Source organism: Cyprinodon variegatus, unplaced genomic scaffold (genome assembly GCF_000732505.1).
Source record: "Cyprinodon variegatus isolate N-32 unplaced genomic scaffold, C_variegatus-1.0 Scaffold163, whole genome shotgun sequence".
NCBI classification, from domain to species: Eukaryota; Metazoa; Chordata; class Actinopteri; order Cyprinodontiformes; family Cyprinodontidae; genus Cyprinodon; species Cyprinodon variegatus.
The window spans coordinates 942,003-964,809 of NW_015150616.1; the positions used below are offsets into that span (position 1 = coordinate 942,003).

At 39.4% G+C, this 22,807-nt stretch overlaps 3 protein-coding genes across 3 annotated transcripts in view; 1 reads left to right on the forward strand and 2 right to left on the reverse strand.

Annotated features, from left to right (window-relative positions):
• Window positions 1–9,483, forward strand: part of tmbim1 (transmembrane BAX inhibitor motif containing 1) — a 26,577-nt gene extending 17,094 nt beyond the window's left edge. Inside the window, exons 3-12 of the mRNA XM_015378071.1 lie at window positions 926–993; window positions 5,476–5,540; window positions 5,620–5,673; window positions 5,750–5,800; window positions 5,878–5,917; window positions 7,903–7,940; window positions 8,028–8,115; window positions 8,196–8,291; window positions 8,368–8,421; window positions 8,508–9,483. Of these exons, the coding sequence (XP_015233557.1) occupies window positions 926–993; window positions 5,476–5,540; window positions 5,620–5,673; window positions 5,750–5,800; window positions 5,878–5,917; window positions 7,903–7,940; window positions 8,028–8,115; window positions 8,196–8,291; window positions 8,368–8,421; window positions 8,508–8,657 (704 nt within the window). The 3' untranslated portion in view covers window positions 8,658–9,483. The remainder of the gene's footprint in view (window positions 1–925; window positions 994–5,475; window positions 5,541–5,619; window positions 5,674–5,749; window positions 5,801–5,877; window positions 5,918–7,902; window positions 7,941–8,027; window positions 8,116–8,195; window positions 8,292–8,367; window positions 8,422–8,507) is intronic.
• Window positions 9,484–9,956: 473 nt separating this feature from the next.
• pnkd (paroxysmal nonkinesigenic dyskinesia) lies at window positions 9,957–14,339 on the reverse strand. Its single transcript, XM_015378072.1, has 3 exons — window positions 14,294–14,339; window positions 13,822–14,056; window positions 9,957–10,173 (listed from the first exon to the last, which is right to left on the reverse strand). Exons 1-3 carry the CDS (start codon window positions 14,334–14,336, stop codon window positions 10,014–10,016), a joined length of 438 nt encoding a protein of 145 aa, XP_015233558.1. The 5' UTR covers window positions 14,337–14,339; the 3' UTR covers window positions 9,957–10,013.
• An 800-nt stretch (window positions 14,340–15,139) lies between these two features.
• mcm6 (minichromosome maintenance complex component 6) lies at window positions 15,140–20,204 on the reverse strand. Its single transcript, XM_015378000.1, has 18 exons — window positions 19,994–20,204; window positions 19,714–19,860; window positions 19,515–19,625; window positions 19,349–19,436; window positions 19,091–19,252; window positions 18,838–19,003; window positions 18,616–18,764; window positions 18,381–18,531; window positions 18,155–18,296; window positions 17,934–18,075; window positions 17,750–17,857; window positions 17,512–17,667; window positions 17,304–17,432; window positions 16,341–16,505; window positions 16,123–16,246; window positions 15,831–16,016; window positions 15,606–15,745; window positions 15,140–15,516 (listed from the first exon to the last, which is right to left on the reverse strand). Exons 1-18 carry the CDS (start codon window positions 20,089–20,091, stop codon window positions 15,406–15,408), a joined length of 2,475 nt encoding a protein of 824 aa, XP_015233486.1. The 5' UTR covers window positions 20,092–20,204; the 3' UTR covers window positions 15,140–15,405.
• Between the last annotated feature and the right edge of the window lie 2,603 nt (window positions 20,205–22,807).

Sequence of the window (22,807 nt, forward strand, 5' to 3'; positions counted from 1 at the left end):
CATCTCCGTGACCGTGATATCTTGCAGACGCGCCATTGTTGTTTTGGAAGAGAAACACTCCCGCCAGCGCCGCCAAAGTTCTTGTACCCATCCGCCGAAGTTCTTGCGGGTTCTCAAATAGGCTCCTCCTTGCACTTTGGCAGGAAACTGCTGTGCGTCCCTAGAAATTCCAGACCGACGGTGTGGAAGCATACAAGCAAAGCTGGTTCGCGACCAGACCCAAGTGACATTTGATGTGTGCGTTTGCAGAAGTGTAATCTGCCCTTTAGTCCTCGATGCGGGCGACCCGGGTTCGAATCCGACCTTTGGTTCTCTGCCTCATGTCTCTCCCCCTCTCATACCCCTTTCCTGTTCCTGACTACTGTCCATAAAAACGAGCCACTAGTGCCGTAAAAACTAAAAAAAAAAAAATATATATTTATATAGGAAAAGATTTCTTAAAAATTTGTATACAGCATTTAAACCAGTTAAAACTAAAACTTTTCCACTGAAAGAGTTCCTGATAGACGCTCAAAAACTTTTATTTTTTTATGCAAGATGTTTATATATTTTTCACATTTTGGTATAAAAACTCCTCTAAATGGGTTGCTTTTTCAGCTAAATGCATGTTTTAGTCTCTTTACTCCAGTTAAAGATTAATAGATTCCTAAATTAGTTCATTTCAATAACAATTTAATCAGATTAATTGTTTTATCCCTAGCTTCCCGCACCCCATATCACATTATGGGAATGTTTCTTCACCAACCCTGCATATTGTTCCAAGTTAACTCTACAGTAATCTTTTATATTTGTAATTATTAATGTAAAAAGCATACAGCTGTGGTTCTAATGAGTGTATTTTATCCTTTGCTTCCAATTATGTTAAGTGATGAACTTCCTTATTTTTCCTGATTTCCGACCACTTGTTCTTTCCCACTTAATGCAGATGAGGAGTTTGCTGCGAGCGACGGCAACTGGGACGACCTGAGTGTTCGGCACGCCTTCATCAGAAAGGTAACGTTCCAGTGTTTGGCTTTTGTTCGTTGACAGGCATCCAGGAATATTTATCTTAAGAGCTGCAGTGTTCTGCATTCATGCAAAGATGCTTGTTTTGTAGATGCACATTTTTAAACACAGAGCTGCACTATAGCTCTAGAATAAGGAATTTTTAGCCAAGATAGTGTATATCTTGGCTAAAAATGTAAATTCAAAAGTCATCAGATGCCTGATTTGCATAAGCTTCATTTGTTTATCATTGAGCTCCCTTTACCAAATGCCCGTATAATTGGACTCCAGTTTTATTAGCAGATTTTCATCTTTCCATCCTTTCCTATACTGATGTGACAGGGCTGTCTCCCCAGCAGTGACTCGTTTGATTGCTGCTTTCATTTTTTTGTTAGTTTTTTTTCTTCAGTGTTTTTCTCTGAGTGCGTCTCTTTTAGTGAGGGCTGACTCGCTTGACCTTTTGCAGCTCCCTCTGGACAATGATGTTGACTAGCTCCAGTTCTCATAGTTTCCGTCCAGCCTTTAAGATCTGACCCTCAACTGGGAGAGATAATTATATTTTCTGTTTAAGAAGATTTTTGGAAAATCTGGATTTTTTTTCTTTCCTGAATTTGGTAGGAAGAAATAGGAGATTAGTTTTATAAGCCATTTCCCTCAGTCCTAATCTGACCACAGGTCAGTGCTGTTGAAATTCTGCCATTCCCTTGTGAACAGATTTAACATCTGTTAACGTTTTTTAAGCTTGTTTGTTTTCACATTTTTTCTTTCTCAATCATGTTGGAGGCTACAAAGATTGTCACAAACCTGTTCCTGATTTCTATGTATGTGTTGCTCTTTATTCATCAGAATAACCTGAGGCCGCTTTGTGAGTAGATTCTAAGAGGAGAGAAAACTCAAATAGATTTCTATCAAATAATTCCACTGTTTATATAATACAGGGCCTACACAGAGGCTTACTTTTCTATCTTATCTCTAGAAGTAACCCAGCACCAGTCCTCTGCGTTCCATCCCTTCCAGTTTCAGTCAGCCCTCAGTAAAGAAATGGCTTCCTTTCTGTTTAAAATACTCCAAAATCCCACTGAGCATGAGGATGGACTCACATCCAGCGCCCGCCAATGCTGAATAAGCTCTGCATTGGTGGTGGCAGAATGCTGAAGAACTCTCCTCATTACTATAGAAATCCTGGTGCCTGATAAGCTATCTTTACCTTCAGCTTTGTTTTTAAAAGTGAGTCCTTCTCTTTTAGGTTGTCAGGCTTTTTTTTTTTTTTTTTTAAGTTTTTACTGCACCAGGGGCTGGTTTTTTCGATAGTAGACTGACAGGAAAGGGGGTATGAGTGACGGGGGGGGAGACATGCGGCAGAGGACCACAGGTCGGATTCGAACCCGGGTTACTGCGCCACCTACAAAACCGTCTTTTAGGTTCTTGATGATGTAAAAAAGTCTATCTTCAGTTGCTTTTTTAAAGCAGCAGTTTCCTTCCTGTGAGCTAATTTCTATGGCAAAGCAGCAGCTGCTGCTCATCAGTCCCTCTACTCTCACTAAACTCGCATAGCTATCCATCTAATCAGTACACTGACAGCTACACTGGAAAAACAATCTAGAAATAAGTTAAAATTTCCTAAATTAAGTGTATTTAGCCTTAAATTGAGTAGGTAAGTTAAATAGTTTGCCAATAGGATAAGTATTTTTACTCTTAAAATAAGATCATTAGATAATATACACTTAAAATTAGACAATGCAATTATGTTTTCTTATTTAAAGTGTAAATTGTCTTGTTCCATTGGCAAAATGTCTCTTTAACCTTGTCAATCCAAGAACAAATGCACCTATTTTAAGAAAAAATGACTTATTTAGATTTGGATTTTTTGCAGTGTATAGAATACAGGGTTGCTTCTTGTTTTTCATGTTATTTATATTTCCATGTCTAAAGTCTGAAATATTCGCAATAACATAAAAAGCAATGGCGACTGAGAGCATTAGCTTCTCTTCCTCCAACAGGTAGATTCAAATTTTGAAGTTTTCTACCCCCCCTTTAAACTTCCTTTTTTGTGATTTCAATAAAACATTTCAGATATCAAAGAATAAATTTGAAACAAGACTGAGTTTAAACAAAACAATAAAGAAATAATTACTAGGAATTAAACAAAAAAGCTTTCTGAGGTCAGATAATGATAAATACTCACTTAAGCAGTTTTAGATCAAATTCATGCATGTTAACTAGTCGCTATGTGCATTTGGAACATTTTATGCGTGCAGATTGAACACAATGAAGTCCCTCAATATGTCATAAACATGAGTGCATGCTCCCTCTCTGCATCCATGGCTTTTGTTTAACACTAGTTAGCCCTTTTAGCAGAGCTCTGACTTCATAAGTTAACAGTGGTTATGCCAATGCATGCGCTTCAACTGATTTCAAGACCTGATGGCTAAATGTAATAAAAAAAAAACGCATTCAGATATTAGTTTATACTACAAAAAAAACTAAACAAATGGTAATATCGACCCAAAATGTCAAAGAATAGTAAGAAACTCATTATTCAAAATAAAAGAGATCAACAGAATTATTTGGCTCCACTCCTTGTTTCAGGATCAGAGAAATAGAGCTCAGATGAACCGCCATCTGCTGCCTGTCAGACATCGATCAGCCTCTGAGCTTCGTGGTTTATGTTCTGAACAACATTTTCCAACATCTGATGTCCAGTTAATGTGCTGCTCTGGTTAATTGGAGGAAATTAGAGGATGTAAATGTTTTAAGGCGGAAGCTTCAAATAAAAAATGATTGTTCTGATGAGAACTGCACTAATAAGGCTTCTACTTGATTTTACTGCGGTCAAAAAGAAGTTTCTGACAAATGTAACATTTATGAAAGGCTTATTTTCTAATGAAATCTTATGATATTTTAGGATTTGATACCAAAGAAAAGTTCTGATATTTATAATTAGGGCTGGGTATTTTCGCCAAAGTCTTGAATTGATTCGATTTTGATTCATACAGTTCTAAATCGATTAATTTCGATTTGATCTGTTTTTACAATAATGAAATTGGCTCAACTGTGTTTCAAAATACTCATGTATTACTCATGTAATACAAAGTGCAAACTTGTAAATCAGGCAGTTTAAACATAAGACAAACATAAGTGCAAACTTGTTTGTGAAAAGTGAAAAAGTGAAGCGTCACCTGAGCAAGCAGACGTGACACAGCAGACATGCATGAGCTGCATTATCTTCAAAGCACAAACCATATTTGCAGCATTGTCTGTAACAACTACAGGATGTTTTCTGCTCAGCCCCCATTTGTTAATGTCTTCAGTCAACCTACTGGCTATATTTGCAGCTGTCTGACTTGAAATAATCTTGAGTGCATCTTTCCTGCTCATTTGAATGTGAACGCCATGCACTATTGGATCGCATACCCTAGACATCGATTTTTCAAAAATGTAAAGGAATCGATTCAAAATCGATTAACTCGATTTTTTTACCCAGCACTATTTATAATGAGACTGATGTCATTTTATGAAGGCATTAATAATACTTTTTCATTTTGTGTGAATATTAGATCCATTAATAATCTACTACAAATCCCGGTTGAACTTTAAATACTGATTTATAAATAATTGGCTTGTGAAGAACCAGATTTTAAAATGATCACTGATTCTCTTGAAGTCTTTTTGATCATTTAGTTACAAAACGGTAATCTAGAAATTAAGCTAAAGTCATTAATGTAATTTAATAAAGGGAATATGAACATCAATTTTATGAATACCTTTCTTTTTGTAATATGAAGGTTTTTTTTTGTCATTATTCTTTCTGGAAATAAAAATGAGTAAAAGTGTTTTTCCACACCAGAGGAGGAAACTTATATCAGCAAAAGGAGTTAAACTACAGTTAAACCTCAAATTTAAATTCCCCAAAAAGCAATATTACCATGTCTGAGTACTGAAAAATCTCATCTAACGATTATGGTTAATTATCTGAGAAGTGTATAAAACATTTGAGGAATACAAAATCTATTTCATATTTTTGTTCTAACTACTTCTGTTTTCATCCTCTTTAGAAAGAGATTTGTCTCATTTCCAATATTTTATGGGAATTTAAGTCCTATTCTGTCTGAATCTGCTCGGACTAATTTGAGGAAGAACTTTTTTCACATTTGACATCTTTAAAAGTTGTGACATAATGAGCATCACCTGTCACCACCTGGACAGATTCACCTGATAAAAGCTGATTTTTTCCGGAATTTAAGTCCCATCAGTAGAAAAAGAACAATAAACCTGGTTTTATTTATCATCATCATTTATAATATTTCTAATGACAATATTGGAGCTACAGCTGGATCCAGTAAGGGTTTTAAATGTTTAATATTTGTTTATGGGTGACCTAATAAACAGCTTTCACATAAGAAGTAACTTGTGGATCATTTTTCACCATAAACCGCTCTTTAAACTGCTTCATCCTGGTGTCTATAAGGGCTTCCTCTGTGTGTGTTTCAGGTTTATGTGATCCTGGCCTGCCAGCTCCTCCTCACCACAGCCATTGTTGCCATATTCACCTTTGTGTGAGTACACGGCATCACCGTTGAGCATTTCTGTCTGTCATGCCGTCATTTGTCAGTAACCCCTCCTGTTTTCCCGCAGTGACCCCGTCCGAGTCTTTGTAAGGAGAAACCCGGCTGTATACTGGGCCTCATAGTAAGCCTTCCTCTTCAGCCTTTGAAGCTAAATGCTAAAATAAAAGTGAATATTAACCATTTGTTTTTCTTAAAAGTGCTGTGTATGTAGTCCTCCACCTGGTGCTGGTTTGCTGTAAGGGCCCACGGTGAGTTTTACCAAATAATACTTTGTTTAGATGATGATCAGCTAATGCTAACGCTTGTTAATCCTTTATTTGTTCAGGAGGAAGTTCCCATGGAACATCATTCTGCTGCTGCTCTTTGTGAGTTTCACTTCTCGCTGCTGGTCCTCAGAAACAGGAAACTAATAAACACTTTCCTGGACTTGGATCAAAATGATTCACGGAGGCTGAAGTGTTTTCCATGTGCTCACAGTTTGCATAATCCCTCTGACCTGTTGCGTCTTTCTCTGCTTTATCTGCTGCAACAGCAAAATGATGCAGCTTTTTCTTTCCGTGGTGCCACACCGGAATAGACCTTCCGAAGTAGTTTCAATTGATGGAGTATTTTCTAGGCATGCACGATATAATCGCCCCCCTATCGGTAACGGCCTTAAAACTGAATATCGGACATCGGCCACCCCACCGATATTTAACCCGATATTTGATCAGCTTCTGAGTTTCTAGAGTCTAAAAAAAAATAAAAAATACTACTTCTTCATCTTCCTCAAAAACTTATTTTTTACAGACTTAAAAACTTCTAAAGACGAGGGAAAAAATATTGATACATTTAAATATCACAATATCTTCATATGCTGATATATTGCCATTTAAAAACACCATATCAATCTCTTTTACTAATGAAATATTGCTATATGTCATCGTTATGCTACGAAATCCCCCGAAAATTCACGAAATTTTGCCATATTTTTATATGATGATATATTGACGCGGTATCGATCTATTTTACTAACAAAATCTCACAAGAATTTGCAAAATATCACGAGAGTTTGTAACAGAACGATGAAATTTCATGAGATTTTGAAAGTAAAATAGATCGATACCGCGTTTTTAAAAAATCAATTTGATATCAGCATATGAAAATATATTTGAGTATATTATTTTTCAAAGTGTCAGAAATGGATAATAAAACTGCTATTTTCAATGACTACTTATTTTTGTCCAGCTTTAACATCGGTATCGATATCGGTTATCGGCTACATGAGTTTTAAAATATCGGCATATCGGATATCGGCCAAAATCCCAATATCGTGCATCCCTAGTATTTTCTGGACTTAATCGTATTCAGACAGCTTGAAGCTTTTTAGATTTTTGAGCTATATTAGCAGACATTTCAATTATTATTTTTTTATTTTGATGTTTGACCAACACAAAATAGAGCAAACCGAAATGGTTAAACATGGTGGTTGCAGTAAAACGCTGTGGGAACCCTGGTCTTTAGCAGGGTCTGAGTTGATGGGAAGATGGATGGAGAAGAAAAGAGGCTGTGAATGTCTGCAGGCAAGGGAGGAGGTCCACCTTCCAGCTGGTGGAAGATGTTGGAGTTTGAGGCAAATTTAGGACAGAAAAGTGAAAATGAAAGGCTATTTATGTTTCAGATAGGAAGGTTTAGGTTTGTATCAAATCTTTGTGTTAGACATCCTGTAAAACTTGGAGTGAAAGCTGTCTCTACAGTCTTTTAACTCAGGCTGCTGATTTTTACCCTAGCGTGCATTTCCTTATCCAGGGTTTAAGCGGGTCATTCAAAGTCATTAAATTATTATTTTTTAAATGAAGGCCTTAATTGGCATTGAAATTCATTACATTTGATAATCGTGGCATTAGAATGCTTTGGAAAATAAGCTTGAGTCGGAGAAAAGGCTAGAGAATGGGGAAAATGCAAATTTGAAACAAAGTGGCGGGAAAACGAGGAACTCGGGACATGGCTGCAGCCTGTCCATGGTGAAGATGGTGAAGGATCTTGCTGTGTGTGTGTATATATATATATATATATATATATATATACACAGTCATGGGAATTTGTTGATGGCATTAAGATTATTTCTAAGAGCATTAAAAAGCTTTTAATAAGAGTTACTCATTCATGTATAAACCCTGTTATCCTGAAGGACTTTGTTTTAGTTCATTAAATCCCCATAAACTGAGCAGAGGCGTGTTTGCAACATTTCATCATGAACCACTTTAACGGCTCTGTTTACAGTTAAAAGATATTTCTCAGTCGGTTCCTATAATTTCTGATTTGATTAAAAACTTTACACGACTAAATATACTGTTTCTTTCTGTGTCAGACTCTGGCTCTGTCGTACATGACTGGAACCATCTCAAGGTAAGAGACGGAGCAGAAGAATGCGCAGGGAAACATAAAAAAGCCAGTTTGAACCCGAGGAGTAATCCAGTTTCTTTTTGGTTGTAGTTACTATGATACCAAAGCCGTGTTTCTGGCTCTCGGGATCACGGCTGTTGTGTGCATCGCCGTCACCATCTTCTGCTTCCAGACCAAGGTGTGTGTCCGCCTCTGAAAGCTGAAGCTCCCCGTCTAGGAACAGGTGTTAACATGCTGCCCTGTGGTCTCACCGTCTAGGTTGACTTTACCAAATGCCGAGGCCTCTTCTGTGTCCTTTCGATCGTGATGCTTGTAACTGGAATCATTACAGCCATCGTGCTTTCCTTCAAATACGTGAGTAAAGTCGGGGGGGGGGTTGAGTTTAGCAGCCAGCGCTTTATTTTCTTCTAACCGCTGCTTTCTGTTGCAGATCTATTGGCTTCACATGCTGTACGCAGCTATGGGAGCCATAGCGTTCACCATGGTGAGTGTTTTACATCTCAACCTGAAGGATTTCCTCCCTCTAACTTTATATTGTGTTGATTATTAATCCTCCTTTGTGCTTCCTAGTTCCTGGCATACCACACTCAGCTCCTGATAGGAAACAGGAAGTACTCCATTAGTCCTGAGGAGTACGTCTTCGCCGCGCTCTCCATTTACGTCGATATCGTCCAGATCTTCCTCTTCCTGCTGCAAATTATTGGAGCTTCCAGCAGATGAGGTTGCTGAAGTTCACGCCGTGTCGGACGGCTGCTGGAAAGCACCACGCCTCAAAAACTGGTTTCTGTTTGTCTTTATTCCAACTTTTACCTTTCTTTTTTCTTTTTTGGATTAAAGGAAAAAAAATGATTTGTATTTTAAATATGTTAAAAATAATCCAGGGAAAGAGTCAAACGGCTGAATCAGAATTTTCTTTTTCTTTTTTTTTCTTTTTTTTTACAGTGTAGGGATCTACAAAAACTACTTTTATACTTGTAATATACATATTTATACTTTAAAATAGTCTTGATCTGAAAGTTTATACACCCCTGTTTAAATACCAAGTAAAATATAATTAGGTCATTTCAAGAATTAATTATACCAAAGATGTGCTAACTAGACCTTTAAACCAATACCCTACATTTGTAGAATAGTATCTGTAAGAATGTGGTGTGTTTACTTTTAGGAAAAAACGAAACAAAAAACATCAGATGCTATAAAGGCGATGAGGAGAAAAAAATCTAATATCTCTTCAGCTGTCTAGCAGGAACCTAATGGTTAAGGGCTAAAACCTGTTGAGTTCCACCTTAAAAACCTCAGAACAACCCCAGACCATGATGCTGCCACCACTGTGCCTTATCAGATTATTAAACATTCTCCAAAACAGGTTTGGGAATCTGCAGCCAGCTTTGAATCTTTTCATTTGATGAAAGGAATGCTGTCATACCAAATGGAGAAAAGTGTTGAAATGATTAATTCTCATATTTCTGGGTTATTTAAACAGGGCTGTTTGCTTCAGATCACTGTAGATACCTACTATGCTTCTTCTTTGCAATGATTTAAAAAAGGAAAAAAAAGGCATATGATTATAATCAATTTTTATGATTATACTACATGTATCCATGGCAACTGCTCTATAAAGGCTTGGTTTATGATGAAAGGTTTTGTACGACTGTTTCAAATGTGGCTGCTTTGTTCAGCCAGATGGAGACGGACGGTCTGAGCCATCAGAGTGAAACAGCTGAACTGGGAGCGTCCTAAAGCTCCCAATTTAACCTGCCCCACCCAGCTGCTTCTCCAGAGGTTCAAACATGCCTGCTGAGTTGCATAAGCCTTTATTAAAGCAGTAGTGTCAAACATTTAACACGTAAAGCCCATGTAGCTGCTGTAAATGTTTATATATACATCATACTGGGAAAAAACAATTGGTTCGCATTTTCATATAAAATAATTTGTTTCCTTTCTGAGGCTTCTTGTGATTCTTTGTTCACCAGGTGATGGCTATTGTCTGCATGTAGCTTTATTCATTGTATAAATATCTTTGTTTTAATGAGGGCTTTATGCCGAAGTCCAGGAGTCCCGCATGGTGTGATCTATTCACTGATCCACTCTGTGTTGGCGATATCGACTCCCCTCATAGTCGCCCTCGTTGGATCGTTTCATCCTCTGCCTGACCTTCAGCTGCTTCAGGCGGTTTTTGTCCACTTGTCTCTTCGCCAGAATGAAGCCGATTATTCCAGCAGGGAGTCCAATCATCCTGGGAAGACGGAAATATGGAATATCGTAAATATATTTATCCTCAACAGTAAAACTACTGCAGGTGCAACTAATTGTTTCTTTACGCTAAAAATTGCATCAATTAAACCTTTACATAGATTATGGTTTGTCAGCAGCAGAATGGTATCGTCAGTTTTCTGATTTGTTTTGTTAATGTAAATAAATTAAGGAAAACTTTTCTTAAAGCAGCTTCTGCACTTGGATGAGCTCACGAAAGGTTGCTGATCATTTCTAGCTTCTTTTGTTTAAAATATAATTCCTCCTCCATTCCTGTTAGCTTGTCATTTGTTTCTCTTGCAGTAGTATCATTCTCGCAGAGCTAACCTGTTTCGTCCTTAAAAGAAGCCCAGGACTACAGGGCAAAATAAAACCACATGGTCTCTGGAGAGGATGAGGGACGATGCTCTGGACGCTTCTGCTTTGGTTCTGTTGAGAAGGTGAACGTTTCTGGGAGGCTCAGGGCCTGTTTCACAAAGCTAGTTTTCTAAAACTAAAATCAGGGAAACCTGAGTTTTCCGTTCCATTAGGAGAGTATTCAACCTCTGTTTCTGTTACCATAGTAACATTCTCCCCAGTGCTAACCTGGTCGGTAGCCGGTTTGGCTCAGTAAACTCAACTGTCCTCTGTCTGGGCTCTCCTTACAGCCAATCATGTTTCATTTCCTGATTTAGTCCTTTAGACACATTAGGTAATAAAAACACAAACATGGCATGTCATTAAAGAATGATTGGCATTAATTATCAGAGTTAAATATTTATAAGGATGATCTATCTTTACTTTAGATAAGGAATCACTTTAGGGTTAGGATTAGGATTCATTTGCTGATAACAACCTACTGATCCAACTAGTAGGTAGCAGGCACAAACTGATAACGGCCATTTAAAGAGATAACATCTGAAGCGGCTGCAAACAGCAGCTTAGTATTTACTGTGTAATGGAAGACGGAATCAAACTGAGGAGCGACCCCATGGGATGAAGCTCAGCTCCTATGTGTAAGAACAATATTTTTATTCCTTCTACCAGCTATTTCACCTAAATAGAATTAATTGATCCATGACCATTCAAGCAATACATTTGATTTTCCATTAATTTTATAGTTGTTACAACAGGCTATGGCAGGCAGGTTTGATATGTATTAGTTTGACTGAATATGTTTTTTTGATATGTGGGAAAAAAACATTTTTCCTTTGTCAAAATTACCATTTCAAACAAAATGACATTCTTCACATCTAGAATAAACATTTTTGATGTCTAGGCATTAATTTCAGATCTCCATTTTCCTATTGTTAGTGGTCAGAATTCGCATTATTTTGGCTATGAAGAAATGTATTTCAGATATCATAATTACATATTCACTCAAGCTGATAAAAAGGCAACTTAAATGTGTGAACATTTCTAGGTATATAAAACTTAATTCTTACTAAAAAGCAATTTTATTTATCCCAAATTCAGTTTCTGTTGGCAAAAATGTAATTTAGAACCTCTATTATTACAGTTCCAACTAGGAATGTGGTTTTGATCAGGAAGAATCCTAAAGGATACAAATGAAAACAAAACAGAAGACTGTTTTTAATTCGTGTCAAAATGGCCTGCCACACAGTCTACATATAAACTTACGCATGAACTTGGCAGCGATCTTCTCCAGCGCCATCTCCCTGTCCTTTGCACCTGTAGCTCCGTATTTTTAAACATTCTCCACTTTTTTTATTCTCCATTAAAATCTCTAGTTCCAGTGGGATGAAATAGGCACTTCCTGTTGGCTTTTCATACTTGTTACGCACATGCTCAATTATAAATAAACCTACCCAGAGTTCATTAAATTAACTCACAGCAACTTCTAACAGTAGCCATCAGTTCCCGAATATTAGGCTAGATTAATTTGGATTGGAGAATTAAAGTCTGTTAATCCTGCTTTTTTAATCGGCCCTGTGCAGTTATTGAAACCAGAGTTTGTTTTCGTTTTTCCAGGACCTGACTTGGAGACAAAGATGGGAATTGGACACATAAATTCACTCACAAAAGCAAATATTTCCACAGTTAATCTATGTCTAATGACTCCATAATAACTATAGTATCTAAGTTCTACAGCAATCAAACTATTAGCAATATACAAAGAAAATGCATAATCATACAGCACATTATATTTTAAATATATTTATATATTAAATAGTAATTAAACTTTTTAATGTGACAAACCTTACTTTAAGTGTGTTACCCTAAGTCAGGGGTCGTATGCGGTTCTTTAGCACCCCTTGCGACTCCCTGGAGGTTTTTCAAGCATTGTATGAAAATGGAAAAAGGAATTTTTTTTTTCTTTTTTGTTTGTTTCTTTGTCTTAATACGGTGTGCAGGAGGTCAAACAAACAGTCATTTTGTTTCCAATGCTGTAAAAATCTGTATAATGACTACATTAAAAAAAGATAAATATTTTTTTCGGCTCAGTGCCGGGCAGGGGGCTTTTTTAAACAAAGCGACAGGTGTGTCTCGAGCCATGGATCCCAAAGGGGAAAAAAAGGAAGATAGCAACTGAGAAAAGAGGTTTCAAAGAAGAATGGACCGATCATTTTCTTTCATTTCCAATGCAGAAGGATTGCCTGCATGTTTGCTTTGCAATCAAAAGTTGTCAAGAAATAAAAAGATTAATTAAGAAAAGCATTTTCAGGGAAAGCATGCTAAACATGCAGGAGTGATAGAAAAAGTGTGATTGCAGAACTTCTGAATAAATTACAGGAGGAGAGCAAAGATAGATTAAAGAGGTGGATTGCATCCCCAAACTCCACCACTGCTGCTAGTTTTGTTGCAAGGATGGAAAACCGTTCAGAGCTCAAGGTAGCGTTCTTATGCAGGGATGTGAACTTCCAATTTTTTTTGTTTTTTACCCCAAATCTTCATAATAAAAATAATAAATCTGATTTCTTAATCATATTTCTATAATTCCATCGATTCAGCAAAACCTAATTAATACTGTAATGGAATTTAACCTTTAAAGCACCAAATATCATACAGCAGACTAGTCACATGATGCGACTTTTTCTCCAGTGTACACATTTAATCATGAATGCTTATTATATATATATATATATATATATATATATATATATATATATATATATATATATATATATATATATATATATATATATATATAGCCCACAGTCATTTTTTTTTTATAGTGGGCTAATACACTTAGAGCCTGTGTTGCCACACGAGGCTTATAGATGACTTTTACTTTTGTTTTGCTCCTGACAGACTTGTTTTTATTTTTTTAATCCAATATGACTGAACAGTTTGGGTTGCCAACCCCTACCCTAAGTATATACCAATGTCATCATATTTAAAAATGCTTGAATACTAATTTAGTATACTACAATGTTTTGAGTTTTAATTAACGTGTTTGCTATTTTGACAAAAAAATATTATAGAACTATTTATTGATATGTTTGCAATGTAGCTACCCAACTAAAGTCAAAATACATTTGAAATAAATCAAAGAATATTTGACTTTATTTTTCTGTTCTTTAACAATAATAATGTCTGCAATTTAAAAGAAGCCTAATTGATAATTGGCCAGCCACCATTTCTCATTTACTTAGGTTAGGAGGGTAAACAGGAAGTGACGTCAGCTCACCAAGCATAACCTATCTTCATCATAGGGTTCTTGGCCTTCCGCCTTGGGATATACTCGGGTCCTTCCAGCTCCTCCTCCCCACCTCCCCCTGTCGGAGTGTGGGTAGCCTCGGAGCTCTGTGTCGGTTCGGTTCTGGAGCTGTTCAGTCCGGCGGTGGGGAAGACATGAAGCCGCAGACGGTGGCACACTGTCGGTGTTGGAGCGCCGTGCCTGAGGAACCACCGGCAGGAGCCACCTGAAGGACAAACCCAGTTCCTGACTTTAAACCAGCCACTCTGCCTCCTTATCAAACCATACTATGGTGTTTATAACAGGAGTTGGAAGTAAACCATATCTAAACAAACCCGGGACAGCTTTAAAACCCTATAAAATGAAACTCTAAGTTACGCTGTTTACAGAGAGTCATAATAAAATAAAAAATTGTGACTATGAATCCTTAAAAGTGAGCCCTTTTGGGATAAAGAAGGTTTACCTGTCAGAGATGCCCTAAGTGCAACCAGGCAGGAGGCAGACATGTTGGAGGAATAAGAGGAAATGCGCATGCGCGTTATTTCATGTGTTGAGATGTGCTCCACCTGGTGGACAGTTTTGGTAAAGGTTTATTAAATGGTATTCCAAACAAATGCCTAGAATACATTCATAACAGGACGAGGGATACTTTTGTTAGTACCAATCCTCAAGGATTATATATTGAAATTATAAAGGCTTTAAGCACTCAGGTCAGGTTATTTTATTGTATTTTATTTTTTTTAAAGTTAGAACTGTAAACATACAGTCATGTGTTTATATTACTGTTTTTATCTATTTTTTTTTTTACTGTTTTCAAGACTGCACTTTAGACAATTACATTTTTTTTAGAGAGCTTTTCTTAACGAAATTTCTTTTTGTTTACACTTTTGTATACAAAATGACAAAATAAATTAGTCTAAGGTCGTATCACTGTGGATGACTGAAGCAGCAATACAAATTAATTAGTAACCTAGAATTTCCTTCTTTAAGAAATTTCATCTCATGAACAAAAACAGAAGTGACAGTCGTTTAAAATACATATCTATAGCAGCTGGTATTTTGGACTGATATATGCAAGTGTTGGCTTGGAGTGAAAAATCGTACAAAAAAGATGCAAAGATGCAAAAAAGTTTGTGTAACCATGACAACAGCTGGAATAATTCTATTAGGCCATTATTATCTTACCTCTAAGGCTCAGAAAAAAAGGGGAACCAGTTTGTTCGTCTAAACCTACAAGTTTGATTCTTTGAAAGTAACTTTTCAGTGATAACTGAGATACACTCTCATCAAGGCAGATGTTTAATTAAAGTTTTATTACTAGAACAAACATTCCCAAATATTACAATAATACAGCTTGAGAACAAAGCACTGGTGTCTGCCTATGATACAGTTTGCAACACAATGAATAGTCCCATAGTTCAGAAAGGTTCAACTGACCAAAACAGCATATTTACAACATCATATTTTGCTACAAGTCAAATTTTAAGCCTTTGTACAGCAGAGAGGAATTTAAACATCCTTCTGAGACACATGCGGAACAAGCGGGGATCAAACAGGTGGGCTTCCAGATATGGTTCAGTCCTCCAGGATGTAGTTGGGGTTGACGACCAGAACAACGTCTCCCTCTGAGCTTTCGGATTCTGAGCCCTTGAGCCCGGCCTGAGTCAGCTCGATCAGGATGTGGTCCTATCGGAAACACGGTGCACAGAACTCTGCGTTAAAACAATCGGATTTTATCTCTTGTAAAAATATATATGAGCAAACTGTGAACTCACGTAGTGGACCAGCCTGTGGATGACCTTCTCTATCAGGCCTTTCCTGTTGATGAGCTCCTCCTCAGAGTCGATCTCCGACTCAATCTCCTTCAGATACCAGTTGACCACCGCCGTCTTCTTCAGCTCCTCCTCTTCTTCAGCTGCAGCATGAATTAAGAGGATAGAGGAACCGGAATGAGCGACGTGTGGAAAAGGGATGAAGATCTTATTTTGTATATTTCTCACCGTCTTCTGCTCGGCGCAGATGCAGAACCAGCAGGTTAGAGATGCGTTTGTACTCGGCGAAGGACAGACGAAGAGAGGGCTTAGGCTGGGTGCCGTGGTCCGCCTCACCGTTCATACCATCGACGTGGCCGTTGACTCCGTTCACATGACCGTTGATACCGTCCACTCCATTCGGGACATTGTTCCCTACAGAACAAAACAGATTGAATCTCATTTTACTTTGCCCTTCCACTAAACTGCAGGCTTCCATCCCTCTAAGCAGCCAGGTTTACATTAATATGATCAATCCTACCGTCTTCCTGCTGCTGCTCATCCTCCATTTCCTCCTCCTGCTCCAGGTTGATGTCAGGCGTCTCCACCCTGATGATGGACTTGTTCAGCAGACGGAAAGCTTCCTTCACATGTTTAGGCTGCACCTAATTACACAGACAGAAAGAATCGACCTCAGGTTTTCTAATAATTAGGCAGAACTCATAAAAAGGTCCCATGTACACTAACAAAGAGCAATACCTCATCGCAGCAGTGCATGCGTGCCATGGCCTCTGAAAGGCGGATCATGCTCTCCAGCTGTCGCACCGTTATCCTCCAGGCAGACTTGGACACGCTACCGGAGCCGTCGCGCTGACGGAGACGCTTGTACTGCTCCACGATGAACTCCTCAGACTCACTGGAGATCTAACATGGAGAGAAGCAGAAGGAGCGTCTTTAGGCGACAGGTCAGAAACAGGAGATGCCAACATCTACGCCTTCTGAGGTAATCATATCCTTAAATTTGATTTTTTTTCCTCACAAACCTCAGTGTATTTAGTGAAATTGTATATAAACCATCAGCAGAAAGTAATAGATGATTGCAAAATGAAATAAAGAAGGATACAAGTTCTATTTTTTTCTTTTTATAAAACCCTAGAAGGCTTTGTGCGCATCAGGGTGTCAGTCACGTATTTTAATTCAATTCAGTTTATTTCTATAGCGCCAATTCACAACACATGTCATCTCAAGGCACTTTACAGTTCAACCAGATCTGTCTAAGGAAAACCAGTTGATTGCATCGCCTCATTGACTTGAATGCAATCCCTCACGCTAAGCATGCTTGTAGCGACAGTGGAGAGAAAGAACTCCCCTTTAACAGGAAGAAACCTCCAGTAGAACCAGGCTCAGTGTGAGCGGCCATCTGCCTTAGGCCTTACCACATATTTCCCAATGGCTTTTTTATAAAAACTAATCTATATATTAGACATGAAAATAGATTAAATACAAAATATAAGATTTAAATAAGTTAATTCCATATAATAGTTTGAAATATAATATTTTAGAGAACCATGCATCATTTTTCATTCACTTTGTGCATTACTTTGTTTTTCTTTTTCACTATCCGAACAAAATCCTAATAAACACTGAAGTTTATGGTTGGAACTGAGGACATATTCATAATTTAGGAAGGAAGGAGAACCTGAGAATCCAGCCTCCACCCACCTTAGGTTTGAACTGCCGGGCGAAAAGCAGATATCTACGGATCTCATCCAGAGAGTAGAGCCGGTCCACAGACTCCTCCACACGTGAGTGCAGGTCCACGATGCGCCTGGCGATGGCGTAATCCGTGACCTGAGACACACAGAACACGGATTAGATTGAAGGACGGAACATTAACGGCGGAATAAACCGGACAGACTGATCAGCGCACCTCGTTACATTCGTCCACCAGGATGAAGAAGAGGTCGAAGCGGCTCATGATGGGAGCGGACAGGTTGACGTTCTGCTTCAGACTCTTGCTGCGGTCGTAGCGTCCGCTGACGGGGTTGGCAGCAGCCAGGATGGAGGTGCGTGCGTTCAGGGTGGCCTGCAGCAGAAAGTGGAGTCGCCTGAGCTCTACATGGATTATTTTTTTAATCCTAATTTGGGTATTTGAAGGGCGCTGTTACCTTGACTCCAGCCTTGGTGATGCTGATGGTCTGCTGCTCCATGGCTTCATGGATGGCCACCTGGTCCTTGAGGTCCATCTTGTCGAACTCATCAATGCAGCACACGCCCTAAAAAAAAAAGCAAACATCAGGACAAAAACGCTCTGCTGATGGACGAAAGGCTCGCCGAGCTTCAAAGCCTCACATTGTCTGCCAGCATCAGGGCTCCGGCCTCGATGACAAACTCATGGGACTCCTCGTCACGGACGACAGCTGCCGTCAGACCGGCGGCGCTGCTGGCCTTGCCGCTGGTGTACACAGCTCTGGGGCTGAACTCCTCCACGTGTCTGAACACACAGGGGGACACCGGGGGGGTTAACCACATCTGCAGAAAGTCAACATTCTTATTTCCAGCTGTTACCATACTTGAGGAACTGGCTCTTGGCGGTACTCGGGTCTCCGACGACGCAGACGTTGACGTCTCCCCTCAGCGAGGTCCCCTCCATGGTCGTCTTGGGAACGCCTCCGAACAGCATGAGCAGGATGCCGCGCTTCACCTCGTCGTTGCCTAAAGGATCAAACATCAGCGTCAGTCAGCTAAAGGGTCAAAGGTCAGAGGTTTGGAAAGGCCTGTAGAGGCCGGCGGTCTGACCGTGGATGGTGGGGAAGAGGCTGGTGCACAGGTTGTGGTACAGGTTCTTGTCCTGGCTCATCTCAAACACCTTCTCCCACTCCTTCTCCGTCATCTGACTCTTGATGCTTTCAGCCGTTTGCTCCTCGTCCCGCAGCTCTTTACCTCCAAACTACAGCAGGAGGAGACAGTTCTAGTCTAATAGCACACATCTGGATTGTTTAGGGGATGGTCAGCTGCGGTGTTGGTTTCTTACCCGTGGGTTAGTGGGCGCCACGTTACATGCCAGGAAGGCCAGCCTGTACGACAGCTCTCTGACTCCCAGAGCTTTCAGTCCCCTCAGACCCTCAGACTCAAAGCCCTGAGGACCTCCAGGAACGCGAGTACTGGTCTCTGCTCGCAGGCCTGAGGAGATCAAAGCCATAAATCATGAAAAGCCCAACGGGTGAAATTTAACTGCTAAGGAGTGAAGCCGTACCCGGAGTGCTGAGCTGGGAGACGTCCGGCACTACGATGAGGGTCCCTGTGAAGTCACAGCGGTCCCCAGCCTGAGCCGTCTCTACAGCTTCTGCCCTCAGGATGATCTCCATCGATCGTGGGATGGATCCTCGAGGCAGCTCCGCCTGCGTCTCCTGGATCCTCACCTTAGCGCACAGAAATCAAACCGCATCAGAAACCCTGCAGGCGGCGACCGTCGCCAATGCGACCCCCCTCCGTCCTCACCACCTCACCTTCTGGAAGTCGATGAACTTGGATTTGTGCGTGTCCAGGTGGAAGCGGGAGCGGTTGCTGCAGACAGGGTTCCTGCAGATGGTGGGCGGGGAGTACTTGAACTGCTGGGGAACGTCTTTGATCACCGCCTGGCAGTCCATGCAGACGAAGGTCCCGCTCACCTGCAGACACACAGGAACCGCCGCACAGGTTCACGATCCGCCAACCACTTGGCATTGAATCATCACCCCAAAGCCCAACGAAGCAGGTAAACTCACCAGCTCAGGATGGACCGGGTGCGTCCTCACCACCTGACCACTGATCTTCACCAGAGTACCGATACGCATGGAGGACAGCTCACGGATCCTACATTAAACCATAAATTAACTCTCACATGCAATAGACATCAAACCCCCGCCTCATTTAACCTGATGGGCTTCTCACTTGTGCCTGGTTGAAAGATCTTCGATAGCAACGTAGAACTCTTTGTTCAGAGGGACGTTCCCATGATCCCGAGCAAAGTTACGAACAGCCCGGCAAAGGTAGGGGTAAACTCTGGAAACAAGAAAAAAAACATTTAATGTCTGTTTTTTCAGTCTGGGAGGCAGCATGATTGAGAGGGGGAGTCATGCTGTGGGCTAACCTGTAGTACTCCTCCTTGATGGTGTCAGCCAGCTCTTGGTTGAAGCCCTCCAGGTCTAAGAAGCTCACCAGAAGAGTGTTTCTTTCAGGCCTGATCAGCTCCTCAGCCTCCCGGACGTACTTCACCTCTCCATCCCCGCTCTGAAACCTGCTCACAAAAACCACCCCTTATCAGAAAAGACGATAAAACCGCTAAAAACAGCAGAATGACTTCATAACTACTAAAATAAAGCGTTATTATTAATGATCGGTGAAATCTGGGTCATCTCCGCGTGACTTACTCCTCTAAGAAAGCCTGGAACAACTTCTGGCATTTTTCTGCCAGCTCGTCCTTCACCGTCACTCCGCCGGTCTCCGCGTTTGCTGTAGCCACGTCCATGATGCCCGAAACTGAGTCCAAAAGAGTCAAAAAAACAAGTTAAACAGCAGCTGGAAAAGTTCTGCTCTTCCTCCGGCTCTCTCTGCTCGCTCCCCGCCTGACAACAGAGACCAGTTTCGCGCGAAAAGCCAGGCCACGTGACCTTTGGCGCGCCACTCTCGGCCAATCAGAGCTTCTATGCAAATATTTTCCGGGTTTGGGACGAAACGGAGACGAAAACGTCAAATGTGGGCGGGGTTTTGCTCTGCTTTTTGTTAGCGGCGGGTTTGCCGCAAATGATCATGGGTAACCCTGGCTTCCGGTTGCATCTGCTGCATGTTATTTTAAAATAATACATGTAAATTCATCTATTTAGATTTGCTGTTAATGCATGTAACTTTTGTCAGAAAGATCTAGAAACACAAGAACATATTTTTTACAATTGTTGTGTGGTTAAGTCTTTTTGGAACAAGATTTATGATTGGTTATCAACGAAAACTGTGATTCCTAATTTTGAATATAAAGGAGTTAAATTTTGCTTTACTTTTTCATGATAGAAATGTGGAATTTTTATGTAATATTGTTTTCATTATGGGAAATTCTTTATCTACAAGTGCAGATTCTTTAAAGTTTCTTCAAATTTTCAAGAATTCCAAAATGATATTAAAAGTTTTCATGCCTCGATTAAGTTACTTTAAAACTTTCAGACTTCATAGCAATATACTTTAGCTAAACCCCTGTGTTTTTTATTTTTTATTTATTTTAATTTTCTTTTTCATTCTTTTATATTGTTTCTTTTTCTGAAAGAAAACTGTTATGTATGGCATATGTTCAATTGTACGTTTCTGTTTTTCTGAAAGTGTTTTTTGGACTTTTGGACTTGGAAGTTAAAACAAAAAAAACATGTAAATTAATCTGTTTTGTAAATCCTAATTTGGCTCTAAAAGTCACATGACAGAAATAATTCCTGTTTGTCAGAATTGATGCATATTTAAAGGAACCTTTGCTGATTCAGAAGATTAAAAATGTGTGTTGTGGCCCAGCTTTGATGATACAAAAAAGTGGAAATCCACAAAGGCCACAGAAGCACCATGGACTCATTTTAAGCAGGCAAAAGAAAAAAGTGTTCCAGGTAAACTCCTTTAGTTTTCCTAGTTTATTTTTTCCTCAGGCAAGCAAACAGAAAAAGACAAACATTTCCTCCATGCTTCTCTTGCGGTAAAAAACCATACGCCCAGCCAGATGCATGCAAGTCCTACCATTGACAGCCTATTTATAAAAAATAATTCATCCAAATTAATCATAACTATCCAAAAACAAAGGAACATGACTAAATAACTAAAAAAAAACAATCTCATACAAACAATAAAGTAGAATAAACTTAGCTAGATTATCCACAAAAACAAAAAACTTTGTTAATTATTAACAAAAAATAATTGGCTCCTACAATGTGCTTTTAATTAGTGTTGCGCCAGTGCCATTTTATGGGTCTGATACCAATACCCGCTGTACAGCATTGGACTGGTAATCTTTCATACCCGGTGGACCGGTCCTAATTTCAGAGTGCGAGAGCTGGCCCTCTTTAAATCATACCAGCCCCAGCCCTTACTCTCTGGCTGAAGCACCTACCTGCGACAGGAAATAACTAAAGGAGCTCAAGAAGTAATAGGATGTTAACTACCTAAATGATGCATGCAGTATATATAGCCCTTCCTCGTCATGCACCTGCTTGTGACGGTTGGCATATGGTGTAATTTTCTATGTCTTCAAACTGTAAAATCCTTCCAACTAAATTATAATAAAACTAAAATGATTTCTTTAAACCAGGCTACGATGTTCTTCTTATATATGGCAAATTTATTTTAGAATATTTTGCAAAAATATGTTGCTGTGCATGATGGGGTTTTGCATCTAAAGGCTAATGTTTCCCGTCTTACACGCATTGTTGCCAGGTTGGGATGTTTCCCAATCTGGCAGTTTAAGATGGCCGTCTATGGATAAAAAGAAGTGGGCTGGTGTAGATGGAAAAATGCCAGGGCCGAAAATCGTTCCCAGTCCGAGATCTGCCTTCCTGGAACGGGTGACAATAGTTGAATAAACTTCTGGCTCTCAAAATGGTATCGGTGCCCTATTTGCTGGTATTCTCCAATACCGATACCACCATTTTAGTGCTCGATCGGGGCCCCGCCTGATACTGGTATTGGTAAATGTGCAATACTCTTTTTAATCTGTTGCTGAGATCATTTTAAAAGTATTGTAACATACATATATTATATATAACAAACATATATTTTCCAATCCCTTTCAGGAATAGAATCGATTAAAAAAATCCCTTTTGTTATCCAACAATGGGGAAATTCTGGTGTTTACAGCAGCAAAAATATTATAGAAAAAAAATGGTCACACAAATCAGGACCTTAGAAAAATGTACAAAATGACATAACGATGAAGACTTAAAAGATAAACAATTAAATACTGTACTGTAAAGTGTTTTTAGGAATAAAAAAAACTGTGCACCTGGAGAGTAAATAAATAATAATGGCAGCAAAAGTATAAAGTCAGAAGTCCTTTTTTCATGATTTTTTTCTCACAGAAATCTCTATAAACGAAATATAACCTTAAATAGGCAAACATTACGTCATACACCCACGAAGAGGCAGAGTGAAATAATATTTACATTACAACAATGTTTGACACTATAATAGTTAACAAAGATGATACATAAACAAAAGTACAA